Source organism: Desmodus rotundus, chromosome 11 (assembly GCF_022682495.2).
Source record: "Desmodus rotundus isolate HL8 chromosome 11, HLdesRot8A.1, whole genome shotgun sequence".
In the NCBI taxonomy this organism is placed as follows: domain Eukaryota; kingdom Metazoa; phylum Chordata; class Mammalia; order Chiroptera; family Phyllostomidae; genus Desmodus; species Desmodus rotundus.
In genome coordinates, this window is record NC_071397.1 from 52,012,564 (window position 1) to 52,040,446 (window position 27,883).

Here is a 27,883-nt window from a genome sequence, read left to right on the forward strand (position 1 = left end):
TGATTTGTAGAAAAATGCATTATTAAGTAAGCCGAAAGATTGCGCACGCCCGGGCTCTCCCCCTCCCCGCGCGCTGCCCTCTCATGTCGCCTCCCTCTGTTTCAGCTAGCCGTGAGGTGGCTGGAACGCAACTGCCACTACCAGCACATGGACGAGCTGCTGCAGCACATCCGCTTCGGCCTGATGGATGCGGACACTCTCCACACCGTTGCCCTGTGCCACCCTCTCGTCCAGGCAAGCGAGGCAGCCACAGCTCTGGTGAACGAGGCCCTGGAGTACCACCAGAGCATCTACGCACAGCCCGTGTGGCAGACTCGCAGGACCAAACCCCGGTTCCAGTCGGACACCCTCTACATCATCGGCGGGAAGAAGCGGGAGGTCTGTAAAGTCAAGGAGCTCCGGTACTTCAACCCTGTGGACCAGGAGAATGCCCTCATCGCTGCCATCGCCAACTGGAGCGAGCTGGCGCCCATGCCCGTGGGAAGGAGCCACCACTGCGTGGCCGTCATGGGGGACTTCCTGTTCGTGGCAGGAGGGGAAGTGGAGCATGCCAGTGGCCGGACGTGTGCGGTGAGGACCGCCTGTCGCTATGACCCCCGCAGTAACTCCTGGGCAGAGATAGCACCCATGAAAAACTGCCGGGAACACTTCGTGCTGGGCGCCATGGAGGAGTACCTGTATGCGGTCGGGGGCAGAAACGAGCTGCGCCAGGTCCTGCCCACGGTGGAGCGGTATTGCCCCAAGAAGAACAAATGGGCCTTTGTGCAGTCCTTCGACCGGTCCCTGTCGTGTCACGCCGGCTCTGTGGCGGACGGTCTGCTTTGGATATCAGGTAGAGAATGCCTTGTGTGGGGTTTATCAAAACACACCTTCATTTTCAATTTGCGGGGCAACTTTAAAGATCAGGCTGTGCTGGTGTGGCCATGTGTAGCCGAGTGAGTGAGCCCCGGCTGCCGCTTCAGCTAGTTAACCTTGAGGTCTGGAGCACCTACTCTGTATCGAGCAACCTAAATGGGAAGTAGTTGACCTTTCTGTGGCTTCCTGAGTGACTCGTGGAGTAAAAATTCAAGATGGAAATTAATGGCCCATCACACCTCTTTTTTGACCAAACTTGTTGTTTAGACTGTTGGCTTTTGATATCCGTGGGTTGTATTGCACACCAGTGGTTTATCAAGGTTCTTTGCTTTTAGCGTTACCCTGGGCTGCCTGAGTAGAAGTCTGCATTAAAGTCAGGGCGGGCGAAGTAACAGCCCGGCGAATCCACTGTAGTAGGTACAGCAGTGGGTATCTATCCAGGTGGTACAGCAGTGGGTATCTATCCAGGTGGTACAGCAGTGGGTACCTATCCAGGTGGTACAGCAGTGGGTACCTATCCAGGTGGTACAGCAGTGGGTACCTATCCAGGTGGTACAGCAGTGGGTATCTATTCAGGTAAGAGGATTGCTCCGCACTGATGGGAGGGGTTGAAACTATTGACTAAAATAACATTGTGTACATCTGTGTAGTGACTCATGCCATCCTAATCCTTCATTCCTGCTTAGTCTTCCATTCTTTATGATCATTTAGGGGTATTATTATTTTAGTTTCCTTTTTATTCTCCATTTGTTTTTTGGAAAAAAGCCTTTTGATTATGGAAAAAGTAGAGAGACTAGTATAGTGAACTCCGTGTTCCCATCACCCCAGCCTCAGCAGTCACTCCCTCGCTGCTGGTCTGGTTTCACCCAGACCCACACACTTCTTCACACTCCTCATGGCTGCCTTCTCACTTGTCCAGAAGAGTCTGTGAGGCGTATGTGCTAACATCACGTTAGCAACCTGTGCTTCAAGATCTATAATTGAAAAGACCTAAAATGCTCCTCTATAAAAAGGTTGGCCTATTGGGGAAGAAAGTCACATCTTCCTTTAGTTGGAGGATATTCATTCTGTGATTCAAATAAAACTTGTTGAATTTCCACGTCAAGGACAGAGAGTAAAATCAGACAAATACTGTAAGCCCTCAATCAACATCATCCATGTTTTCGGTGATTTAAGTGAAATGATGTATAAGGAAAGCAATTTTACCACAGGCTAATTGGTATAAACATCTCTTTAACATTCTAACAAAGTGACAGTGAACAAAATGGCATTATTTGAGGGCCTGCTGTACTAAGAGAAGCTGGGAGGCGTCTGTACCTGGAAGAAACAGTCATTTTTAGGTACACCTGTGAGGCTTCGCAGCCGCCCGCGACATCTTCCCTGGTTGTTGCACTTCTGCTCTCACGGCATTCTCCCTTGCGTTTACACCAGATCGGCTTGGGCTCTGCCCACTCACTGTACCCTTCCACTGTCCTCAATGCCCAGGGAGAAAGCCACAGTTTGCTCTTTCTGGGCAGTGCCTCAATTACTGGCAATTTATTGATTTCCATTGGAGAGCCAAGCTCCTGTCAGGGCTTAAGTGCCTGAATGACTGAAGCTGAGATTAAGACTAAGGAAGAGGGCCCAACAATTACTGGTCCTGTACACCAAAAAGCATTCGATGTAAGTATATATCTTAGTACATGTAGGTATATTTAAATAAAAGCTTCATCTGGTGACTTATTCCCTTCTCTTTAATTGTCTTCTATTTCAATAGTTAAGAAAATAATCATCAGGACTATATCCCTTTAGTTTTGCTGAAGAAACTTCAGACTTGACTATAAATAAGTCTTTGCTAATAGAAGAAGCAGATCTCAACTTGGATAACAAAACAAGGATGGATTTGTGAACTCAATGTGATTCATGTTTTCTTCCGATTTATGTTCCTTCCATGGACTCATTTAGTTTCCAAATGTTGTTAATGTACTGCATTCTTACATTAACAACGTTTTCTAGATTCTGTGTGAAATTCTCATAACTATTTCTTATTCTTTGGCTATAAAACTAGCTTTTAAAAAGCTACTGGAGTTTCCCTTATGTAGTCTTATAGATATGACTACTTAATACCTTCTTTAGTAAGGCCTTGAGAAAGCACAGAAGCTTATCTTAAACTGGCTGGATCTATCAAGCTGACTTCTCTTTCAATATGGCCTCTATATTTCCTTTTCCATTTTATTAAATGTATCAACTTATTACAGATCTTATTGCTATATCACTGTTTTCTCCCTGCTGTGAAAGGAAATACATTTTCTTTGTTCTTCTTTTGCACTAATGTATGCTGCATGTGTTAACCGTACTTAATGAAAACAATCACAATCTCCTCAGGTTTGTTTCTCCCTACTGTGTACTTGAGATGAAAAACTCACTTCCCTGTGTACAGTACAATACCTTTAATTGCAACGAGGAGGAGATCACCAGTGACATTTCTAATTCCTTCAGTCGTCTGCCTCTTTCCTTAAGCCCAGCTTATAATAAATCAATTGTGAATCTAACCATGGATAGGGAGGGGTGACTGGATTTGCTAATAGCCCCTTTAAAAAAAGAAGACAGGTATATTTCACCCTGACTATCACTGATTTTGAAGTGTTACTCTGATTTATTTGAACAGATGAAACTGGTTGAGGCTATTCCTTATCCTTTGCCGAATAATCAAGTATTTACAATTTAATTGATGGGGGATTGGGTCATTGGTATTCTTCTGGTATTTTGCAAGCTTTGCTTGAGGTAGAGGTAGTAAGGATTTTAGAATGTGGATTTTAGGCCTTATTTTTTTGTGCCGCAGAACACAGAATGAATGTTTCTTTAGAGACTCATAATTTCCAGGATGCTCAGTCTCTCCACAAACCCCTTTCCCTTTCTCTGTCCATTTTGGGATTAGGACACCTTGAAAACCTTTCCATGGGTTTTAGAATGAGACAAGCAAGATGAATTCAGAGAACCAGGCTGTACAGGTATGCCCACTAGCGTTTGATTTAGGGTGTTAGTGACCATATTTTACAGGCTGCTGTGGTATTTGACATTGTGACCCAATTCACAAATGATCCCCATCATTTCTACTTGAAATTCACAATAATGAGATAAAATAAGCATTAAATATCCTCCAGTTGTGCTTTAAGAGGTATGCAGCCCCTTTTAAGGTATTGTCAAGTACTACGAAGATCCTTTTTCTGTGTGTGACAATTAATCCCGAGTTCATCTTGCAGAACAACTTACTTTTTCACTTTTGTCAAAAAACACAGCAGGATAATGGGAAGCTAATCAGAAAATTAGTGCTGTAAAACTATAAAAATAAGACAAATGCCACTGCATTTACCCAAAAGCAGTATTTAGCGCTTTAGTGCTTTCTTGATGCTTTGGTGAGTGCTTCGTTCTTATTAAGTCTAGTGCTGGTTCATAGACAAATGAGATCAATTCAGCAAACGTCCTTCCTGCCCTCTAGGAGCTGACAATCAAAGATGTTTGCAGCTATTTCATTAATGAAACATTTATTAAAGCTTCTTTAACTCCCTAGAAGATATGTTTATTTTTATCTTGATTAAATTTAGATGAAGTATGCATTGCCCTGTTTTAAGTAACTTTAATTTGTTCAAACCTACTAAAGGGGCTTTGGCTTCTTTAGTATTCATTAACATTAGAACAATGTAAAATGTCATTAGTATGTTTAAATGCCATAGCTTTAGTTTTATCTGTGCTAACACTGAACTAACATCTTAAAAATGATGAACAAACCACTGAGAACCAACAGGGGGCAGGGCAGAGGCTGGATTGTGGTCACAGACCGCAGTCACGTTCACGTGGAACCTGCTCCACTTCTTGCCAACCAGGAGATGCTGAGCGAGATCCCTGAGTTCAGTAAGTCTTGTCCCAGGCGAGTGCTAGAGGGACGAAGCAGAGTAAGACATAGGTCTCATGCTGGGGTTCTTGGTATAGTAGAGGGAACAGACTCTTAAACAGATAGTTATAGTATAACATATGTTCCATGTGATGATGGAAGTCTTTCTTGGGTACAGAAATAGTGCGAAGCAGGGAGCAATTAGTGCAAAGGACATAAGAGACTTCAAAAAAAGTATGTAGCACCTTTATCACAACTTGGCCTCTGGTCCATTGGATACTTCCTACTTACCCATCAACCCTCCCATCCTCGTGCTTGGGATTCATGGTCTAATCATTTCAATAACTCTCTTGCCCTCTGGCAAGCACACAATGGTGGACAAACCCAGTGGTCCCTGGGTCTGTGTCTGTGTCCATGCCTGGGCAGCTGAGCCCTGGGGGAGGAGGCCAGTTGACAGGAGGGCTGATATAGCTACACATTCAGCTCCCTGAGACCTCTCTACCCGCGACCACTAGTGTCCTCCCTTTCTTCAAAACCCCTGCCCCTCAGACTCAGAGAGAGGACCTTGCCTGCCGTTTCTCAGAGCAAAGGTAAGTGAGGAGGTTCTCACAGCAATTCCAGTGAGATACAATGAGGCGATAGAGAGTATGAGGAGACAAATGGGCTAGAGATGGTCTGGCAAGGGGCGGAGGGCAGAAGGTGGGGAAACACTAGTGAGGAGGATGCAAGGGAGGGGGAACTGTGGAAGGAGCCTGAGAATGTGGGATGGGCAGGGCCAGAGGAGGAGTGTTGTAGAAACAAAGCCACAGCTGAGAGCATGGTGAGAGGCGTCCGGTGCTACAGGAAAACCGAGGCGTAACAGGGATCTCCAACCTGCAGCCCGTGGGCCACATATGGTCCAGGATGGCTGTGAATGCAGCCCAACACAAAATCATATGTTTACTTAAAACGTTATGAGGTTTTTTGTTTTTGTTTTGTTTTGTTTTTGTGATTACGTGTCTCGGTATATTTCATGTGTGGCCCAAGACAGCTCTTCTTCTTCCAGTGTGGCCCAGAGATGCCAAAAGATTGGGCATCCCTGGAACATTTCCTCTGCATATTTTTAATCAGGAACTATTACTTGGAAATTTCAGTGAGAGCTGTTTCAGGGGAGTGGAAGCAGGTGGAAGCCAGAATGCTGTGACTGAAGGTGTGAATGGAAAGAGAGGAAGTGAAAACTGCCCGTGTGGGCTGTATTTGCAAGAGGTTGGGATATCTCCTCAACCTCATTCTCTGGATCTGAGCTTGGCAGACAACTTTCTGATCATTAGGCTCCTGCCTACAGGGAGAGCATGTGCTCTTTGTAGGTACGCACATACCCAGTCCATGTGACAGTGCTTTTTCATTATAAATTAATAAATAGCATTTTGGTTAGGCAGAAAAAAAGAGTGTAGGAAGTAAAGAAGGAAGTTTGACTAAGAAAAGAGAGAATAGCCAGAAAAGGAAATTCAGGGTCAAAGGAGGGAACTTTTTTCCCCCTAGTTTTTTTTTTAAAGAATTTATTTATTTATTTTTAGAGAGAGGTAGGGAGGGAGAAAGAGAAGGAGGGAGGGAAACATCAATGTGTGGTTGCCTTTCGAGAACCCCCTACTGAGGACCTGACCCAGCCATGTGCCCTGACTGGGAATCGAACTGGCAACCTTTTGGTTCACAGGCCAGCGCTCAATCCAAGGAGCCACACCAGCCAGGGCAGGAGGGAACTTTTTTTTAAGGATGCGACTGCACTAAGCACATGTACAGATAAGGGAAAGGAAAGAGTGAAATGGAAGATGAAGGAAACAGGGGCATCCTTGGTTTGTAAACGCTGAGAGCATCCCCCAGGTGCCGGGAATGGTGATAAGTCTGGGCGATACAATACTGACAGACACAAACAGGCAGGAGGGAGTTGGGAGGGATTCAGTCTGGGGCGGGGAGAGACCCCCTCAAGCTCTAAGCCTGGAGGGCAGGAGACCTTGTGGATGTAGGTAATCTCACAGGTGAGGGGTGGAGCCTGAGGAGGTGCCTTCTCCCCAGGCAAGTGAGAGACAGGTTGCCTGTCAAGGTCGTGCAGTGGTAGAGCTGGGTAGAGTGCCTGAAGGGGGTGGCCTTGGAAGCAGAGTCTGAGAGAAAACAGGGGGAACTGACATATGAAAAAGAGATGAAGTGTCAGAGCCCATACTCAACGTTGGACACCACAAAAGTGTGGCAACTGAGTTTGCAAATCTCTGTCCTATACTTTTTGGTCGTGCTGAGCAAGGAACTGGAGAAGGCAAAGCCTTGGACTCAATCATGATGGAAGGTTTTTAGGCTGAGAATACCTCAGAGGATACCTCTGGATACCAGTGAGGTGAGTGTCAAGGGCTTACGCTTTGCTTGAAGGAGAACCAGGTGTGCTGACGGAGTGCACACAGGAGCCTGTTTGCTGCCCCTGGAGGCGGCGCCCACGTGATGGAGCCACCTGGCTAGCAGGGGTTTGGAGCTTGATCACTTTGCGTGCCCACTTAAAAGTTCCCGGTGAACTGGAATGGCCACTGAGATTAAAATCTTCTTTGGTGCTTTATTGTAGCCACCAGCTGCCCTAGCACATTCCTTTTTCTCCTCGTTTTTCCACTTCTGCCCCAACCTTTACGACTCCCCACCTGAAAGAGATTAAAACAAAACACTGCAATAGATCGAGGATTGTACACCTGAAATCGATACAACTTTATTAACCAATGTCACCCCAATATATTTAATTAAAAATAAATAAATAAATAAAAATTAAAATAAAGCAAAACCACTACAGCGTTGAATTGAGATGGAAGCCAAGCAATCAGGTCACATACATTTTCCAAATAATTTACAAAGCTTTCATCCTGTCTTCCTTTTATTCTGTAGAAATAGCACTTTGTTTACCCTCAAATTTCTGCTCAGGGAATGAGGCTTAAAGTAGTTGAGTAATATTGCCAGTTGACACAGCTAGTATTTGACAAACTGGGAATTTGATCTCTGTGTCTCTGGCTTTCGAAACCATGCTTTCCCGTGAAGCCACACAAACCAGCTGTTCATCACTACAAGGACCATCTCAGACACACGCCTGCATGTTAAGAACTTCCAAGCGACGCGATGGAAAGTAAACGGTGCACAGCAGAGCAGTCACACGTGGAGGTTCGTTCAGAATCAACAATCATTTGATTATCTTTTATTGTTCGACTGGTCTTTCTCTGGACACAGAGCTGAGCCACGTAATGTCTTACTTTGTGTGGTTCTATAATTTAGTTTCTAAAACAGAAGCATCCATGTAAAGTTAAAAAGAAATTTAGTGATAATACGGAGCTACTCTAACACATTGGTTTAGATTAGAACATTGTTTTCTGCAAGGATTACATATTATAACATAGTAGTCCAGTGGCCTCTGAAATCATTAGTGTAGATGATTAAAAAAAAAAAAAGGTCTACCCCATTGCCTCCAGAATTCCTGTCATGGAGAGAGCAGCCTTTGTTTAGACGATCCATTTGTGTCTGTCTAGATGAATCTAGAAAAAGAAGGTAGAATAAAGAGTGAGCTAAATTCCTCTACGTAAGAATATTATAAAGAAGCCGTTTTCTTTATTCCTGAGAGAGAAGGTTAAAGCTACATCACAGGAATGGGGAATGGCTGAAGAACTTGGTTAGTGGTGGGTGGGAGATAACAGACCAACAACTACGCAGCAAAGCCAGGATGACAGACCAGCGGAAGGGCCCGGAGAGCTGCTGGGGGCGCGGGGCAGTCTTTGGAGGCGGGATTGCAGCTTTCTACAGAATGAGGGATGGGAGAGGGGATTTTATGGAGATTTTGAAGGGCAGCTGGCATCTGCATTGTGGTAGATTTTACCCTTATTTATCATTTCACTCCTTTAAAATAGCATAATGCGCATACTTTACGTATTTTGGGTCACAAGTTTATATGTGTTCACTGTAGGTGACATGAATACAATTTATGTTTTCAAGTGCATCAACCTTTCCTTTCTAGATGTTTGTAAATTTGAGATTTTCTTTGCACATTTTGAGTATTTTAAGTAGCCATCCATTTGTAACAGAAATAATATGGACACTAGTTTTAATTTAATGCATGGATTAAGTATACTTTTATTGAAGATGCTAATTTAGTAGAACGATTCTTGGCTTTCACTGTTTATGTAGTGTTATAAATACTCCAAAAATATGGACAGTCTAATGAGTTAAAATAGATAATAAACAGCTTATTTTTGCAATTATTGCAAATATTCCCGTGGTATCCCTTTTATCAAGGACTAATAATGAGTTTGTCTCTATAAAATATGACTAATATTAACTCTCACCTAATGCCAGGCTATTCTTTTGATAATTAAATTGTAAGTGTGAAGTTTTAGTTTTTAGAGAACTGGAGCAAGTTTATAGAGGAGATGCTGACACTATTAAAGAAGGAAAGAGCCTTGATATCCTAATCAGCCAGTCAGTAACTCTGGTTATTAGAAAAAACAAAGTTATAAGAAATCTATTTCAGACTACAGAATTCATTCATTATTAACTCAGTATTCCACACTTATTTTTTCAACATTCCATACATATTCATTTATACCTTTTATGGAAATGGTAAGAAGTTTCCATAAACAGACAAGTACAGTATTGTAGAAACTTCCCTTTGCAGACTGCCTCTACACCGCGCAGTGTGCGGTTCATCAAAAACCAGCGAGAGAGGCTTCATCATCTCCATGTCGGTTATAAGGAACCGAAGTTCAGCTGTGTTACACGATTGCCCTAAGGACAGAGCCATAAAGGGGTCTGCTGACGCCACAGCCTGTCCAGAAACTCCCCCTCACCCCCAGCCCCCGCCTCGACTAGTGGGAAGCTGAGCACTGAAGCCTCCAGGGAGGGCACTTACAGAGACCTTGAGATTTTTTCCACAACCATGAACTGGCCAGCGGAGTTCCAGCCTGGAGCACCTTCCCTAAGAGCATGGACACATTCGGATCTTCGCATCTTGCTCACCCTGGCAAGGGTCCTAGAACTGCACTAGTGTAGGACTTCATCAACAGAGATATTGTCTGTCGCTGAAAAAAAATTAGCAAGGCTCCCAGACTTGGCTTCCCCTGATCAACATACATTGAAAGATGTTTCTTCATCAGCACTGACCAGTTGCTCTTGAGCAGCGTGAGTTTTGGGAGTCCGTGCATTCTCAGTGCTGGAGACAAAGACTGCTCGTTTGGCAGTCACCTGTCATCCTGTCCCCTGTGCACACTCATCCATTGTCACAACTTTTGTGGGGAGTCGAACAGGGAAGCTTAAGAAAAATGCTCTCCCCTTGTCTTGATGATAGAAAGCATTGCTCACTGCTGGTAGCATGGTGGTAACTTTTCATTCCTTCTGGCAGTTTTTAAAGACTTATTTGACTTTGGGGGAACCTGCAATATATCTTTAAGTCACAGTGCAGAAGTATAAGACAGGGTTGTCCATTTTCAATTTTGGCTGAAAGTCTTAACTTTGTGGCACTTCAAAGTTAGGGAAAACTTGGCATTCAAAATGGATGCTGATACAAAATGGCATATTTAATGACAGATGTATCTATAGAAAGCTGTTAAGATGCAGATTATCTCCCCCTGGGGTGGGGGAGGGAGATCAAAACTGCCAATCTATAAAATATACTCGATGGCATGGAATCTATCTTTGCAAGTCTTTGATTGCAAGGGACAGGGTAGCAGCATGTGGCATCATAACCCAGAGCAGACAAATCAGCTTGATGACTTTCAAAGCCAGGAACACTGCTGCAGGCAAGGGTACTCCAGTCTAGGAGAAATTAAAACATATAGAGACTGTTATTAATTCCATATCTATTTTTGTATAGTCAAATCTGTATGCAAATCCTGAGCATCTCATTTCGGCAGATTGATCTAAAAGTGGGGAGTGTTATGTGAAGGGAATGTAATGCCGCAGCTCTGCAGACGAGTAGCACCGCTAAAGACATGTGGACCGCAAAGCCGGATGCTTTTTTAAAAACTTATTTTTGTACTGAGAAGAAATTGTTTTTATTTATATGCTCATTTGTAAATTATTTCAAAGGGAAAATGCAATAAAACCAATTTTTAAGGTTTTCCCTTGCAACCCAGACTTGGCAAAAGTTACAGCACTAGGTTTTTTAGGTACCTCCTGTGGTTTAACATTCCAGAAGTAATCAACCAAATAACGAAGTAGGACTTCTATTTTTACTCTCAACTAGTAGAACAGTATCTCACTTCTAAACATTGTCATGTGAGTGAAAATTTGTATGTAAGGGTAAGGAATCTAATTACTGAGTGCAGATTAAAAAAACTATATTATAATGCAGCTGTTGCATCTGTGGAAGACAGTAAATAATAATTCTGAAGAGCGTGAAGATAAACTGCGTGCCCTGCTTGGGAGAGAGGATGTAATAGCTACATTCCAATCCATTGGTTGTGCATTTAATCTATAATGGGCAGAGTCTGATACATATAGTAGTGTAAATATTTTCAAATAGTGTCATAAACAGATAGTTTACTGCAGTAGATATTAATTCTGTCCCATATTTCTAAAACAAGTAGATAAACCATCAGAGTTTTGAAATAGTGGGTGGGAGCTTTACCCTCTGTTCCCTCTCATTTGGAAAAATGATTACAGGTGAGCTGGACATTAATCTGGTGGTTATGGCCCAGGTCAGAACTTGGCAATCATTTTAACACTGAAGACTTGTGAGGTCTCAATAGGTTTGATTATTCTTGTGTACGAAGAATTATTGGACATTCAGTTTTTAATCAGATAAGAAAAGGAAGGTTGGCGGGGAGAAAGCAAACATACCTCTGTATTTATTTTGAAATACATTTTGACTCTAGGCATTTCAGCTTTAGCTTTCTTAAATGTTTTCTTTTTTTTTTTTTTTAGTTTATTGACTTTTTTAGAGAAAGAAGGGGAGGGGAAAGGGGGGAGAGAGAGAGAGACAGATTGAGATTGAGAAATTTGTTGTTCCACATATTTATGCATTCATTGATTGATTCTTGTGTGTGCCCTGGGCAGGAATTGAACCCACAACCTGGGCAAATCAAGATGACATTTTAACCAACTGAGCTACCTGCCCAGGGCCTCATTTTTAAAATGAGACATTCAATAAGAAACGTGGAGGACTTTCTTTTTGAGGGTAGGAAGCTCATTTCTCTGTTATTTGGATTTCTTCCATAGAAAAAGCTCTTCACTGAGCTTGAAAAGTGGTTGCAAGCTTCAGAGAGAATTTTTTTTTAAAAGCCCTTCTGTTAATAATAGCCATGGTCAATTACATGAAAGATATAATCTCCTTACTAGAGTTGAATGAGAGAGTAATGATTGACCTGGACAGGTTCTCTCCCCTTTATGTAACCATTAGAATTGATTGATTATTCCAGCTCAGTTGAGGATTATGCATTAATCCTCTGAATTCTGGTTGACTTGACTCCTGGCCATGGAACTGATGGTGGTGACCTGTTCAAAGTATTTGAACTGTCAAAGCAAAAATCATGATGGACAAAGTAAAATAGACAAGGGAGACTCTATTCAAGACTATTGCACTATTGGAGAGAGACCAACATGCAGTCTGAAATAAACTCTTCTGAAAAACAAGAAGCAAGAGGGTTTTTAAGCACTGGGATGAGCCAGTGGAAAAGTACTGAAGGACTTTTGGTGGAAGGTTGATCAGTGAGATGTGTTGAGCATGTTCAGTTATCCCTGAGCTTGTAAATGTTGTTCCCCGGGATTAGGCCATTTGTGTTTGCTGACTGGCCCCTATCATAAGTTAGGCTTCCACCCTCCATAGAAAATGGGAGGGAGGGGCATTCTCTTCACTTCAGTGGGATAGCTTCCAGGACCTTGAGGGAGGTATTCCTCAGATTAAAACTTGCAAGAAGCTTTCTTAAATGATTTACATCTTAAAGAGGCAGAGAAAGAATTTATAATTAAAAGGTTTCTAAAGTAGTGCTATAAGAACAGGGAGGTCAGGGACCTAGAGGCAGGAGAAGCCTGTCTAAAGTTCAGTCAAGCTGAGGGGGTGTTAAGGTTGTCTTGGACGATATTGTAACAATACTTGTTTATCAAATTCAAAAAACGTCAATAGGAAACGTTTTAGTCTGGCTCAATTTTAGGCATTTATTGCAATAGCAGCTAATTCTTTGTGATACTCATTAAAATTAGAATGTCTTTTACAACAGTATCTAGTACTATATATGAAGCAATATTTCTAAAGATAGAATTTGGGGGCTGGTTTTTATGTTTCTGTTATGACCTAACATTTGATATTGTATTATTTTCTCTCTGCTGCTTTATAAATTATTTTTTAGTCTTTCTACTTATGGTAAAAATTAAAGTAGAATCAATTATTTCTGGCTTTTACAGGGCTCAAGGTATACCACAAACATGAAAAGAAGTATGAGAAACTTAGCTAAATATGTAATAACTTTTCAGTGGCTCTTGATTAAGTATAAGGCCTCAGGATTTTTGGATCTACGCCGTTGTCAACAGGGCTGCGAAAAAGTCGAGGACAGCAGCGGCAGCGCGGCAGCCGTCTGGAACCGCCACACGCGGCTTACTGCGTGCCTGAACCGCGCCTAACCTGGACTGAGATATGCTATGTCAGATACACACTGGGTTTTTAATACTTACTATGAAAAAGTATGACATATCTCACATACTAATTTCAGGTTGAAAGGTAATATTTTGAGTGAAATAAAATTTAGATTTAGCTTAATTTCACTGTTTGTTTTTAATGTCGCCATTGGGAAAGTTAAAATTGCACATGTGACTCGTGTTTGTGGCTCTTGTTATATTCTGTGGGATAGCACCGTCTAGATTTCTTTCGATAAGTAATGTCTTTTCTTAGATACGGTTCTCCTAAAGAGATATCAAGATATCACTGTGTTAGCAGATAGAAGGGGAGAGCTGTAAAGTTGCCCATTTAGCTGAAGACAAGAGTTTTCCATGTAACTACCTTCCCGGCATAAATGGCACAGAGTTGCCGGTGTGCGGGTTCGCCCCACTCCCTCCCCACACGCCTCCCCTCATTCAGAGCAGCTTGTCAGAACTGCGGCCTCTTGCTAATCTCAGCATACTTGTTGCTTGCTCTCCACTGGATTGCTTCTGAAATGTTTCTGGAAAATGGAACTGCTACAACAATGAACTTCTTAATTATGTCATGGGTTCACCACAAGGGTATGCAAACAGTTCCTCAGCAGTAGCTAATTTTTCTTTAATTGTATCTCCTTCTTATGTTGGAATATCCTATTTCTTATTCATGAAAGCTCTAACACATGTTAATCCATTACAGGTGGAGTAACTAACACCGCCCAATATCAGAACAGACTAATGGTATATGAACCTAACCAGGTAAGAATCATATAAGAAAAGCTCATTACCTTAATAAAGTGAATTTTAAAAGAGTTCCCCAGTAATTAGTAGCTGGAACACCAAATCTACACACACAGGCACGTTAAACCTATATAGAAAATAGGAAGCATCTGGATAAACTGCTTTTTGTTCCCCTGCTCTTGTTTGCTCATAAAATTTCAGGTCTTTTAGTTTTATGCTATACAAAATGCTTAACTCCTTCAGCGTTTTGCACAATGTAGAAGAAAAGGGAAAATCTGCTGATGAGTCAAATGCCTTGTGTTTCCATTATCCCGAGTAGCTGTTCGTATTCAGAGGCATCCAAAGAAAGGATTTGAATTGTCTTGTTGCTGTGTCCTCTTAGGCATGCCATTCCAGGAGCCGGGGAATGTTCCAGGTTCCAGGGTTGGGGGGCATGCTTATGGTTTCATTATTCCAAAATAAAATAACTTTTATTTAACTCAGTATAGCCAGAATGGCCTAGAACAGTGTCTAGGAAAAGTATGAAGTAGAAGTATCTGAAAAGTTTGTTTTTCATCTGAGAGCTAGGGCCGGAACCAGAAGCATTTTGAGGGTGCCTGGCCTCCTCCGTCCGCTTCTCATGCACACATAATGTCTTATTTCCCCAGAGAAGAACTATTTTTATTGTCTTTTCTTCTACCAAAATGTCTGTGACTTTGGTACATATTTGCTGATATATGCTATATCTATGATTTTGGTAATATAAATATTTTTCATGATTATGACAGTATTTCAAATGATTTAATTTGGGGATTTAATATTCATCAGCTGAAGATAGTGGAACGTGAAACAACAGGTTGGCCTTGGCGGTCTGGTTTGGGATTAGCCACCAAATGTATGTCCAAAGTGACCTCAGTCCATTTGAAATCTTTTTATTTAACGAAGCTATTTCTGCCTTTGCAAGTATGTTTCCTGATGTCTTTAGAAGCTGTAGATTTCTGGGACCACATGACCATGGGCCAGATGTCTCAAGAGGGATCATTAATTACAATTGCTTGAGTTCAGTGCACACGTGGTTAAAGAGGAAGAAGGTGTTAACATTTCTCAAATGACTTCTGTTTCATGTTTGTACACACATGCTCTTTTTTAAAATTCTGCCGGCGTATTGTTTACGCTGGGTCCTGGCAAACATCACATCTGCTTGCATCTTGCTCAGAATCTCAATAATTCTATCATTCAGCCCTGGTGCTTATTTCTCTTCCAGGCCTTTGTGGAGAGTCGATAATGCCTGCCATCTGCCACGGAGCACATCCCTACCTGCCAACAGGCAGGCTGGGGTGACCTCTGCTTCCCCACCACTGATTAGTATTCACAGGCTAGCTTATTAGGAATGACCCCACCAGGCCTCTCTGTTTCTCTGCCTTTGCAGCGGTTGTCAGCTCACCTGGCAGGCACGGCAGTGAAGAAAGCTAAAGATATAATCAGGGGATGCAGGCAGGCTTTGCAACCAGATGGAGTCCACAGTCCCAGGGCAGGGGACTGGACTGCTAATGTAACGGGCTGCCGCACAGAAAGCATCCTAAGGAAACTACCATCAGAGTTTTGAGTTAAATCCACTCATCTGTAGTGTGTTAAGGATATTTCTTAGCAGAGCACCTGAAAGAAAAGGGTGACTCTTTTATTAAAGAAGACATTTAATTGGAAGGAGATTCTTATTATGACATGATGAAAAAGAAGCAGATAAATGTGTTTCAAACTGTACAAACCACTTTCAGTTTTTCTCTTTTTCTCAAGTGTATCTTTAAAATTAAAGAAGTTAGAAATGAGCTAGCAGATATGCCTTTAGTCAATGAACCAGTATTTATACAAAACATTTTTTTTCCTTCTTCCTTTACAGCTTTGTGCACTGGTGAAAATCTGTGTATTCAAAACATCTTATGATTTCTCTTCTGGTTGAAATCCAAATTTGTCTTGGTAAAAAGGAATCTTGGGTTGTTCCTGTATATTTTGTGTTTATGTAGAAAGAAATGGTTAGGTTTACTTACCTGTCCATTACTTAGTTGAAGTTTAAAATTATAGTCTTATTTTATTTTTATCTAATTTTACATATTTTAAATAGGAATGTTATTGTACGAGGGGTCCTCACACCTTTCTCATTATCACGAGTAACCCAGCGCCAAATATTCCCCAAAGTTATATAAAACTCAGCCTTCTACCAAAACAAATGTATGCCAGAAACAACTTCTCTCAGTTTGACAGAAAATGTGCTTGTGAATGTACTAAAGGAGGCTGCACAAAAGCAGCGAAGGCGTTTGGTGCTCATTGATTTCAAGAGGTTAATCTTTGAAAGAACAGCAAAGCCACCCTCGCCCTAGCTTATGCAGGGGCCTTGGGGAGCCAGAGATGATCACAATGCTTTTTAAAAAGTGTATATTTATCGGACATTATGTGTAAGGTATTATTCTAAATGCTTTCTGTGTGTTCGCTCATTTAATCCCCACAACAGGCTTGCCGGGTGGGCGTTACGGTCCCCGTCTCACAGGGGAGGAAAGGGCACAGGGAGGTTAAGTATGTTGCTCAGGGTTGCACACAGGCCGTAAACCCAGGCGTTCTAGATCCAGACCCTGTCTCCTGTTTCTTAGTCATTACAGCACCATAGACAGGATACCTGGTCGTGCACTTTCTCCCTTAAGTAATTTGCATGGGTAAGTTCCCTCAATTTCTACATTTCGTATGCTCCCCTTATAAATGCAAACTGCCCTATAAAATGCTACCCAACCAAGATGTGCCTTATGAAGTGGAAAACGGAGTTGGAATAGGTGGGTGTTTCTGCAGTTGTTCTCAGGTGAGAAGACCATACCTTTCAAAGTATCTAAACAACATTTAAATAGAAGGTGATTGATGAATAGTAGGATCCCCACTACTAAAACGGCACACCTGTTCTCTGCCATGAAGCTCTCCTGTTAGCAGAATTCACTTGCATTTCCTTTTACAGAACAAGTGGATAAGCCGCAGCCCCATGCTGCAGAGAAGGGTCTACCATTCCATGGCTGCCGTCCACAGGAAGCTCTATGTCCTTGGAGGCAATGACCTGGACTACAACAACGACCGGATCCTCGTGCGGCACATAGATTCCTACAACATAGACACCGACCAGTGGACGCGCTGTAATTTCAACCTGCTGACTGGCGAGTATCTTGATTGTGTAAATCAGGAAAAGCAGAGATGCAGGAAGCTGCCTTTCTAAATATTAAGGGCAGGGTGATAGAACAACTTGCTTTTATTAACTAGAAATGCGCATATTATTTTTCTCACAAGATTTCACCCGACCAGGTGGCTGAGCATCTAGTTTCTCAGGGCCTGTGACCTCTGTGCATGTCCTCACGCCGCTGAGAGAGGCATGTCAAGTCCAGTGCTGTCAGTGTATTCACACAGGAACCTGGCTACAAGTAGGAGGACCCAGGAGCTGAAGCAGTTAATGACTCCTTATAGAAGCAATTTATGCTTTACTTCTCATTACTTTTAGTCCTCATTTCTTGTGAGTTCCAGGGAATGATCTTCATTACTTGTCACTGTTGAATATTGTTTCTTGGCTGCTTTCTCCTAAAGACTAAACCTTAGAGCAGTTCTGTGCATAGAGGTTTGGTGGCATTTCTGGCCACATGCACCCATCCCAGCCTTATGAAAGGGCTACCCTGGGGATGGGCCATCCTCAGCCCAAAAGGGAATGAAAGGGAAGCAGTGAACAGCTTAACTCCTGATGTTTCTTTACAGAGTTGAAAACTATTTCTTCCTTGTCAACTTGCGTTATTAGCATCCACAAGTGGCCAGCTCCCTTCCAGGCTGATCTAGGAACAGGAAAATCAAACTCAGAATGGTGGGCGAGACTAGGGCCTGAAGACAGTTTAATATGCTGTGTGGGCACTCACCCACCGCTGCTGCCCGGAAGCCACCATTGAGCACAGTACCAGCGTAAGAGGTTCAGGTGTTTAGTACTGAGCTGCTGTTTTTGCAAAAATGATTTTTGAGGCCCACCTACAAGGACTTAACTGTCTAAGTTGCTGTCATGGTACCTGGGCCCTTCAGTCCCTGGATCCATGCTTCTGTCTGCTATAGGATGCAGCTTATTTATTACCCGAGTCAATCCTGTGTCAGCCCATCAATAAAAAGAGACTATCTCACTCTTTGATGGCCTCCAGGGAGGAATATGTGGTAGTGAGTTATTCTGTCTTCTTTTTTAAATGGGGAAGGAACCTTTCATCATGTTGGCGTGTCAGTATCCAGGGACTGTGCCGGCTGGTCCCAGCTCAGGAACTTTAATATAGTCTTAAAACTGTTGTGTATGTAAAGGAAGGGAGGGGAGTAACTTTATCTTTTTTGTCATTTGTCTTCATTTGGGGCACGCTAGGGGCATGGCTCTGTTTTATTGGTTTCTTGGGGTTGCAGCTGTTACTTTACAAATGTAAACACTTGCCTTGAAAGCATTTGTAGTACAAGAGGTATTTTGCATTTCTAAAATATCCTTATTTCCACCACGATAAATTTATGGCATATAACAATATAAAACTCTTAGTTCTAAGTGGCTTATTATTACTGCATTTCATGCTGTGTTTACTAACGTGGCGAGCCAATAAGTGTCACGGCCTGGTTCTGATCCAACACGGATTCATCCTCTTCATTCCTCCCTCTGAATTCTGGGAGGCAGTGATTAGTTGCTGCCCAAATCCTGTAGAGTATACAAGTCTGCCTCAGGGGCAACTGTATTCCTCCGTGGTAAAAGGGTTAATTAAAACATGCGAGGAAATGGATTTATTTTTTTCTTTTTATTCAATTCTCGTTACTTTAGGCCAAAATGAATCTGGAGTTGCTGTCCATAATGAGAGAATATATTTAGTTGGTGGATATTCGATTTGGACAAATGAGCCTCTGGCTTGTATCCAGGTGAGTGGTTGAAGTTCCTTTTGAAGTTTGTTCCAGTGGTTCAGTCAGTGAGGTTACTTTTTGCAAAGTTTCCACGGAAGGAAGAGATATTTACTTGTAGGAAGAGGTTTGAGCTCCCATTGGGCAGCTAGTTCAGCCACTAAACTTCATCCTGCATCCCAGAAATGATACTTAAGAAAGAGCCCTATTAAAAACGGAGATGCTCTAGCTGGTGTGGCTCATTTGATTGGATGTCATCCTGCAAATCAAAAGGTCACCAGTTTGATTCCTGGTCAGGGCACATGCCTGGGTTGCAGGCTCAGTCCCCAGTTGGTGAGCGTATGTGAGGCAGCCATTGATGTTTCTCTCTCACATCAATGCTTCTTTCCCCTCTCTTCCTCCCTCCCTTCCCCTTTAAAAATAAATAAATAAAATCTTTTTTAAAAATGGAGATGAACTTTGAAATTCTAGAATTCCTTAGAAATAGTACTTTCACACCCCCCAAACTACAAAAACTACAAAATTCTTTATTTTCTATGTTGTAATTTGTTTATTTCCATAAAAGCCACTGACAAAGGTGTCTTCCTTTCTGGCGGAGGTGCGCAGTGACTGGTCTGAGGGGGACAACCTCTACCCCAAACAACAGGCCTGGCACATCAGCCTGTGGGCCGCCCACGCTGGGCAAGTTGCCAGCGGGGCTGTTCAGAACAGCAACAGCTTTTATTGACAGACATATTCCACGTATTATTAGTTATTTTATTGTTTACAATGTGTATCATAGTTGTTTTTTGGTTTTACATATTCTGATATCATATTGACATGTATTAGCCCTGACCTTCCTCCTGATCTCCATAAAAACATAGTCTCATAACTATTTATATAATCTAATCTCATATTTGTGGGAAGATTTTAGCAACTGCTTTGATATCTTTTAATAGTTGCAGGACTATTCAAGCTTTTAATTTCTTTAGTCACATCTCAGTGTGTATGTGTACATATATGTGTGTGTGTGTGTGTATATATATATTTTTTTTCTTTTTTAAGAAACTTTCTAATTTGCCCAAATCTCTTCTTCTCTTAATTTGTCTTGCTAGAGGTTTTCCCAGGGACTTTGACACCCTTCTGGTACTGGTATAGATCAAGTAAATCTAAGTCAGCAAGGGTAGCATAGGTATGAATGCAGTAGTTCCCCTTACCCAGTTTCACATTCTGTCTCAGTTACTCGTGGTCAACCTTGGTTGAAAATATGTGGAAAGTTTCAGAAATAAACCATTTATAAGTTTAAAATTGTGCACTGTTCTGAGTAGCATGATGAAGTCTCGGTTTCCCACCCTGTCCCATTCCGTGTGCCCCAGATGGATCATCCCTTTGTCTAGCAGGTCCCACTGTGCACGGCTGCCCTCTCTAGTCATTTAGCAGCCACCACGGTTATCAGAGCCACTGATGTGGTAGCTCAGTGCTTGTGTTCAAGTAACCCTTGTTTTGTTAAATACTTACTAAGGGCCTGAAAGCACAAGAGTAGTGATGCTGGCAATTCAGATACTCCAAAGAGAAGAAGTACGGTGTATGTTTTTATAGGAAGAAACATAGTATGTATAGGGTTTAGTGCTGTCCATGGTTTCAGACATCCACTACGGTCTTGGAACGTGTCTGCGTGCGTAAGGGGGACCACTGCGACGTAAGCAACAAGCTTTTCCAAATGGATGGGATTGCTGGATCAAACAGTTTGTGGTGATGTATTTTTCTTTTTTCCTTTTTGACGGAGATATAATTGACATTTAATCTTGTATTTGAAATGCACAGTAATGATTTTATGTATGTATGTGTTGTTAATGATCACACAGTGTATTTAGTTAACATATATCACCTCACATAGTTATAAAAGCTTTTTTCTTGTTATGGGAACTTACAAAATTTGCTCTTGGCAACGTCCAAATATGTAATACAGTGTTGTTCACCACGGCCCCGCGCCATACTGTACATCCCCGGGGACTTACCTCGTATCTAGAAGGTTTATCTTTTGATCGCCTTTGCCCATTTCCCTCGCCTTCCACCTTTCACCTCTGGAAATCACCAATCCTTCTGTTGCTATGAGTGAAACCTGTTTAGCTTTCACATAGGAGTGAGATCATACAATGTTTGTCTTTCCCTGTCCCACGTATGCCATTAGCATGATGCCCTCAAGGCCCACGCATGTTGCTGGAAATGGCAGAATTTTCTTCTTTTTTATGGCTGAATAATATTTTATCCCATATGTGCACATGCCATGTTTTCTTTATCTGCTCACCCATCAGTGGACACTTACATCGTTCCGTGTCCTGACTGTTATAAATGATGCTGCGGTGAACACAGGGGTACCGGTCTACTTGAGAGAATGATTTCGTTTTCGTCAGGTCTTTTGCCAGAAGTGGATTTTTTGCAAAGGATCATATGGCAGTTTAAATTTTTTGAGGGACCTTCATACTGTTCGTTATAGTGGCCTCAGCAATTTATATATCTGCCGAGAGTGTGAAAGGGTCCCCTCTTCTCCACGTCCTGATGAATGCTTCTCCTGTCTTTTTGACGGCAGCCTTTCTAACGGGTTCGAGGTGGCATCTCATTGCGGCTCCCTGACGATTAGTGAGGCTGAGCACCTTTTCATGAACCTGTTGACCATTTCGTATGAATTTGGAAAATCTCTCTTCAGGTCCTCTGCCCATTTTTCAATCAATTTTTTTCTTTTGAGTTTTATGAGTTCTTTATGTATTTTGGATATTAACCCTCATATATACATGGTTTGTGAATAATTTATCCCATTTGGTTAGTTGCCTTCCTTTTCTTTTCCTCCCTCCATCCAACAGAGGAAGGGATAAATTATTTTTATAATTTATCCTCTGTTTCTTCTTCATGCTTTCCTTTGCTGTGCATAAGCTTTTTGGGTATGTGACTATTGGTTTATTTCTGCTTTTGCTACTTTTGCTTTTAATGTCAAATGCAAAAAATCATTGCCAAGACCAAAGTCAAGGAGTTTATTATATCTGGTTCTTCTAGTGTTATGGTTTTTTCAGGTCACATGCTCAAGTCTTTAATCCACTTTGAGTTGATTTTTGTGATTGGTAAAACGAGTCCGGTTTCCCAACACTGTTTACTGAAGAGACTGTCCTTTCCCCCATTGTATGTGCTTGGCTCCTTTGTCAAAGATTAGTTTATATATGCACGGGTTTACTCCTGGGCTCTCTGTTCTGTTCCACTGATCTGTGTGCCTGTTTCTACGCCAAAACCATACTGTTGTGTTCACTATGTAGCTTTGGCATAGAGGTTGAAATCAGAATGTATGATGCCTGCAGCTTTGCTCTGCTTTCTCAAGATTGCTTTGACTATTGGAGCTTTTTTTGTGGTTCCATATGAATTTTAGGATTTCTTTATTTTCTGTAAAAAATTCCAATGAAACGTTGATAGGGATTGCATTGCTTTTAGTAGTATTAGTTCTTCAATACATGAACACACAATGTTTTTCCCATTTATTTGTAACTTCACTTTCTTTCATCAGTGTCTCAGAGTGTTCAGTATATAGAGCTTTCACCACCTTTGTTAAATCCCCGGAGCTTTATTGTTTTTGATGCAGTCGTCAATGGGATTTTCTTAATTTCTCTTTCTGCTAGTTTGGTGCTAGTATATAGAAATGCAACAGGCTTTTGTATATTGTTTTTGTATCCTGCAACTTTACTGAATTGCTTTATTAACTCTCATAGTTTTTTGGCAGAGTCTTGGGTCTTCTCCAAACATGCAGTTTTACTACTACCTTTCTGATTTGGATGCCTCTGATTTCTTCCTCTTGCCTAATTGCTCTGGCTTGAATTCCCAGTACTATCTTGAATAAAAGTGACAAGAACGGTTATACTGGTCTTGTTCCTGATCTTAGAGGAAGAGCTTCTAGCTTTTCACCATTGAGTATGAGGTTAGCTGTGGGCTTGTCATATACGGCTTTTATTATGTTGAGGTGTGTACCCAATTTGTTGAGAGATTTTTGTCATGAATGGATGTTGAATTTGTCACATGCTTTTTCTGTATCAATTGAGATGATCATATGATTTTTATCCTTCATTTTATTAATGTGGGGTATCACATTAATTGATTTACATATGTTGAAACATCCCTACGTCCCTGGAATAAATCCCACTTTATCATGGTGTATGATCTTTTAAATGTACCATTGAATTTCATGTATTAATATTTTGTCGAATTTTTGCATCTATAGTCATTAGGGACACTGGTGTGTAATTTTTTGGGGTTTTTTTTTGGAGTGCCCTTTTCTGGTTTTGGTATCAGGAAAATGTGGCCTCATAAAATGAGTTTGGAAGTTTTTCCTGCTCTTCAATATTTTGGGAAGAATTTGAGAAGGATTGGTATTAATTCTTCTTTAAATATTTGATAGAATTCACCAGTGAAGCCAACTGGTCCTGGATTCTTTTTTATTTAATCTTTATTATATTTTTCCATTACCGTTTAGTCCCCACATATCCACTCCCCCCGGCAATCTCCACACTGCTGTCCATGTCCATGAGTCCTTTTTCCTTTTTGCTCCATCCCTCCATCCCTCCCCCCACACTAGCTGTCATCTGTTCTCCATCTGTGAATCTGTCTCTGTTTCGCTTGTTAGTTCAGATTCTTCTTTCTGTGAAGCTTTTGATTACTAATTCAGTCTCTTTACTAGTAATTGATCAGTCTTTTCATATTTTGTCTCTTCATGATTCAGTCTTGTTGTTTGTAGGAGTTGATCCATTTCTTCTAGGTTTTCCAATTTGTCAGCATATAATTGTGTAGAGTTGTCTCTTATGATCCTTTGTACTTACATGGCATAAGTTGTAATGTTTCCTCCTTCATCGCCAATTTTCTTGAGTACCCTTTGTCCTTGGTAATTCTAGCTACAGGTTTGTCTATTTGGCTTATTTATTTTGAAAAAGTAGCTCTTACTTTCATCAACATTTTCTAAAATCTACTTTTAGTTAGAGGGGAAGGAAGGAAGGAAGAGAGGGAGAGAAACATTAACAGGAGAGAGAAAAAAATCTATCAGTTTCCACTTGTATGAGCCCTGACCGGGGACCAAACCTGCACCCTAGGCCTGTGCCCTGACTGGGAATTGAACCAGCGACCTTTCACTTTGCTGGACAGTGCCCAACCACACCAGTCAGGACAGTTTAGTTAATATTTTCTATTGTCTCCCTAGTCTCTAATTCATTTATTTTTGCTCTTTGTTATTTCCTACCTTCCTCTAACTTTGGGCTTAGATTGTGCTCCTTTTTCTAGTTCCTCAAAGTATAAAGTTAGGATTTTTTATTTGAGCTTTCTTTCTTCTTTAGGCATTTATTGCTACTATGATCTTCACTTTTAGAACTTCCTTTGCTGCATCCCATAAGTTTTGATATGTTGTATCTCCACTTTCATTTGTCTCAAGATATTTTATTTCTTTTGATTTCTTCTTTGACCCATTAAGTAGCATTTTGCTTGATCTCCACATATTTGTGAATTTTCCTGTTTTCTTCTTTTAATTGATTTCTAGTTTCATACCATTGTGGTTTGAAAAGATGCTTTTATGACCACAGTCTTCTAAAATTTATTAAGACTTGTTTTGTGGCCTAAAATATGATCTATCTTGGAGGATGTTCCAGAATATATTTTCCTTAAGAATACTGAAATATTTACAAAAACCTATAATGTACTAGCATTCAACCTTTAATAAGTTTAAAAAATTAAGTAATATGTTTATTGATTTTAGAGAGGGGCGGGGAGAGAAGGGAGAGGGAGACATACAGAGACATCGATGGGTTGCCCCCCACACATGCTCCAACCAGGGGTCAAACCCGCGACCTTTCCGGTGTACCAGATTACGTTCCAACCAACTGAAGCCACCTGGCCAGGGCCCAGAAAAAAACATTTAAATGAGTGAGGAAGCTTGCTTTACCCAGTCAAAATAACTCTAATTGCAGAACTGCATGAAGATACGTAAGTCAACAAAAGGTAAAAATAAAGTTTGCGTGTAGCCTGTTACAGAGATATTTTATATTTGAAATTAGTCGTGACAGCATACATTGTTAAGTAAATGGGATGGGATACCTGGCTGTCTGTTCGGGGGAATAAAAGCTACAAGTATAATCTCTCTCTCTTTTTAGGCTTTAGTGATTTCCTCCTGTATGAGCTTGGACCCCCAAATCTCAAGGGGGTCCAAGCCCTTTCATCTGCAGTAATGCATTATTACAGTTAAAGGCTTAATGAATCGCCTAGGTGACAGAGGAGGCGTGGCGGGGGTGGGGGCGCTAAAGCAGAGTAACGAGAGGTCTGCGCTGAAGCCTGCGGCGCCCCTGCATTTCGGAAGCGGGCAGAAGAAAAGGGGCCAGAGCTGGAAAGCTATTAATAGGACAATGTCAGTGACAAACTTAAGTTTTTTAAATTATGGAATCCAAGGCAGAAACAGTTTTACTTAATTTTTATTTAAAAAATTCTGTTTTTAAGGTATAGCTGGAATACAGCATTATATTAGTTTCAGACACACAATACGATTTCACATTTAAGTACCTTATGACGGGATCCCCATGACAAGTCTGGCAGCCATCTGTCACTGTGCAGTTGTTGTATGATTGACAGGCTCCCTGTGCTGTACACTGATCCCTGTGGCTTATTTACTTTATAACTGGACGTTTGTACCTCTCACTCACCCTCACCTTCTTCATCCATCCTGCCGCTCCTTCCCCTCTGGCGACCATCAGTTTTGTTTTTGTTTTTTTAATCTATGGGTCTATTATTGTTTTGTTTTTTAAGATTCCACATATAAGTATAATCACATGGTATTTCTCTTTTTTCACTTAGCATAATACCTTTTAGGCATATCCATGTCATCCCAAATGGCAAGATTTTATCTTTTTTTACGGCTGAGAAATACTCCATTTCCATATACTTGTACACATATGTCCATACACATCACGTCCTTTTCCATTCCTCTATTGGGGCACCCAGATTGCTTCCGTTGCTTGACTATTTAAAACCATGTTGCAGTGAACATGGGGGGTTGCTGAATGTATATTTTTTATTTAGTGTTTTTGTTTTCCTCAGATAAATACCAGAAGTGGAATTACTGGGTCATATGGCAGTTAAATTTTTAATTTTTTGAGGAATATCCATACCGTTTTCCACAGTGGCACACCAATTTACAAGTGCTCCCACAATGCACAAGGGTTCTCTTTCTCCACATCCTTGACAACACTTACATTTAAATTTTTGGTAGTCATTCTGACAAATGTAGGGTCATATCTCATCGTGGTTTTGATTTGCTTTTTCCTGATGATTAATGATTGATGTTGAGCGTATTTTCACATACTGTTGGCCATCTCTATGCCTTTTGGGGGGAAAGATTTTTATTCAGGTCATCTGCCCATAATGAATTGTTTTTGGGTTTTTTTTAAATGTTAGACTTCAAGAATTCCTTACATATTTTGGATATTAACCCCTTACTGGATATATCATTTGTGAATATCTTCTCCCATTTAGTATGTTGCCTTTTAGTTTTGTTGGTTTCCTTCACTGTGCAAAAACTTGTAGCTTGATGCAGTCCCATTTGGTTTTTGTTGTTGTTGTTCTCTTTGCCAGAAGAGACACACCCTGCAAAACACTGCTGAAACCGGTGTCAGTTTACTACCTATGTTTCCTCTAGAAGTGTTTTGGACTTAGTTCTGCCACTTAAGTCTTTGATCCATTTTGAATTTATTTTTGTATATGGTGTAAGAAAGTGGTCCAATTTTCCCAGCACCACTTATATATTCGTGTGTTCTGTCATAGATGAGTTGTCCATATAAGCGAGAGTTTATTTCTGATATCTCTATTCTGTTCCACTGACCTGTTTCTGTTTATATGACAATACAATATTGTTTTGATTATTATAGCTTTGTAGTATAGTCTGAAATCAGGGAGTGTGATACCTTCAACTTTGTTCTTCTATCTTCAGATTGCTTTTGCTATTTGGGGTCTCTGTGGTTCCATATAAATTGTAGTATTATTTTAGTTCTGAGAATACCATGAGTACTTTGATAGGGACTACATTGAATTTGAGAGTGCTTTGGATAGTATGGACATTTAAATGGTATTGTTAATCATTTCAATCCATGAGCATGGAATATCACCATTTATTCGTGCCCTCTACAGTTTCTTTCCTCAGATTTGTAATTTTCAGAATACAGGTCTTTCAACTCCTTGATTAAGTTTATTCCCAGGTATTTTATTTATTTTTTGGATGCACTTGTAAATGGGACTGTTTTCTTAATTTCTCCTTCTGATCATTTATTAGTGGATAAGCAACTCAAAAGATGTATGTATGTTAATTTTGTGTCCTGAAACCTTACTGAATTCATGTTAGTTCTAATAGTTTTTTGGGGGGATAGAGTCTTAAGGGTTTTCAATATATAACATGTCCGCTGCAAATAGTGAGTTTTACTTCTTCCTTTTCCATTTAGATGCCTTTTTTGGGGGAGGGGTCTGCTGTAGCTGGGACTTCAAATACTATGTTGGATGAAAGTGGTGAGAGTGGGCATCACTGTCTTGTTCCTAATTAGAGGAGGTTTTCAGCTTTTCACATTTGCCTATGATAGTAACTGTGTTTTTGTCATGTATGCTGTTTATTATGTTATGTTCCCTTTATCCATACTTCCCTTTTTACCTACTTTGTTGAAAATTTTTATCATAAATGGATGTTGAATTTGTCAAATACTTTTCTGTATCTATTCAGCTGATATTTTAATCCTTGAATTTGTTGATGCTTCCTGTTGACTGATTCAGATATTGAACCATCCTTGCAACTGTGGAAAAAGTCCCCCTTGACCATGGTGTATGTCTTTTCATGGACTGTTAAGTCCAGCTTGCTAAAATTATGAGAAT

General features: G+C 41.0%; 1 protein-coding gene across 10 annotated transcripts in view; it reads left to right on the forward strand.

Annotated features, from left to right (window-relative positions):
- KLHL32 (kelch like family member 32) overlaps positions 1 to 27,883 on the forward strand; it is a 196,768-nt gene that overhangs the window by 163,388 nt on the left and 5,497 nt on the right. For 7 of the 10 annotated variants that reach the window (XM_045188615.3, XM_024551742.4, XM_045188614.3 and 4 more), the window contains 4 exons: positions 106 to 832; positions 14,043 to 14,101; positions 17,058 to 17,250; positions 18,909 to 19,003. In XM_045188615.3, coding sequence (XP_045044550.1) covers positions 106 to 832; positions 14,043 to 14,101; positions 17,058 to 17,250; positions 18,909 to 19,003 — 1,074 coding nt within the window. Of the gene's footprint in view, positions 1 to 105; positions 833 to 7,761; positions 7,892 to 14,042; positions 14,102 to 17,057; positions 17,251 to 18,908; positions 19,004 to 27,883 lie in introns of those variants that run through there. The other 3 variants (XM_045188619.3, XM_045188622.3, XM_045188621.3) reach the window with 3 other exon arrangements.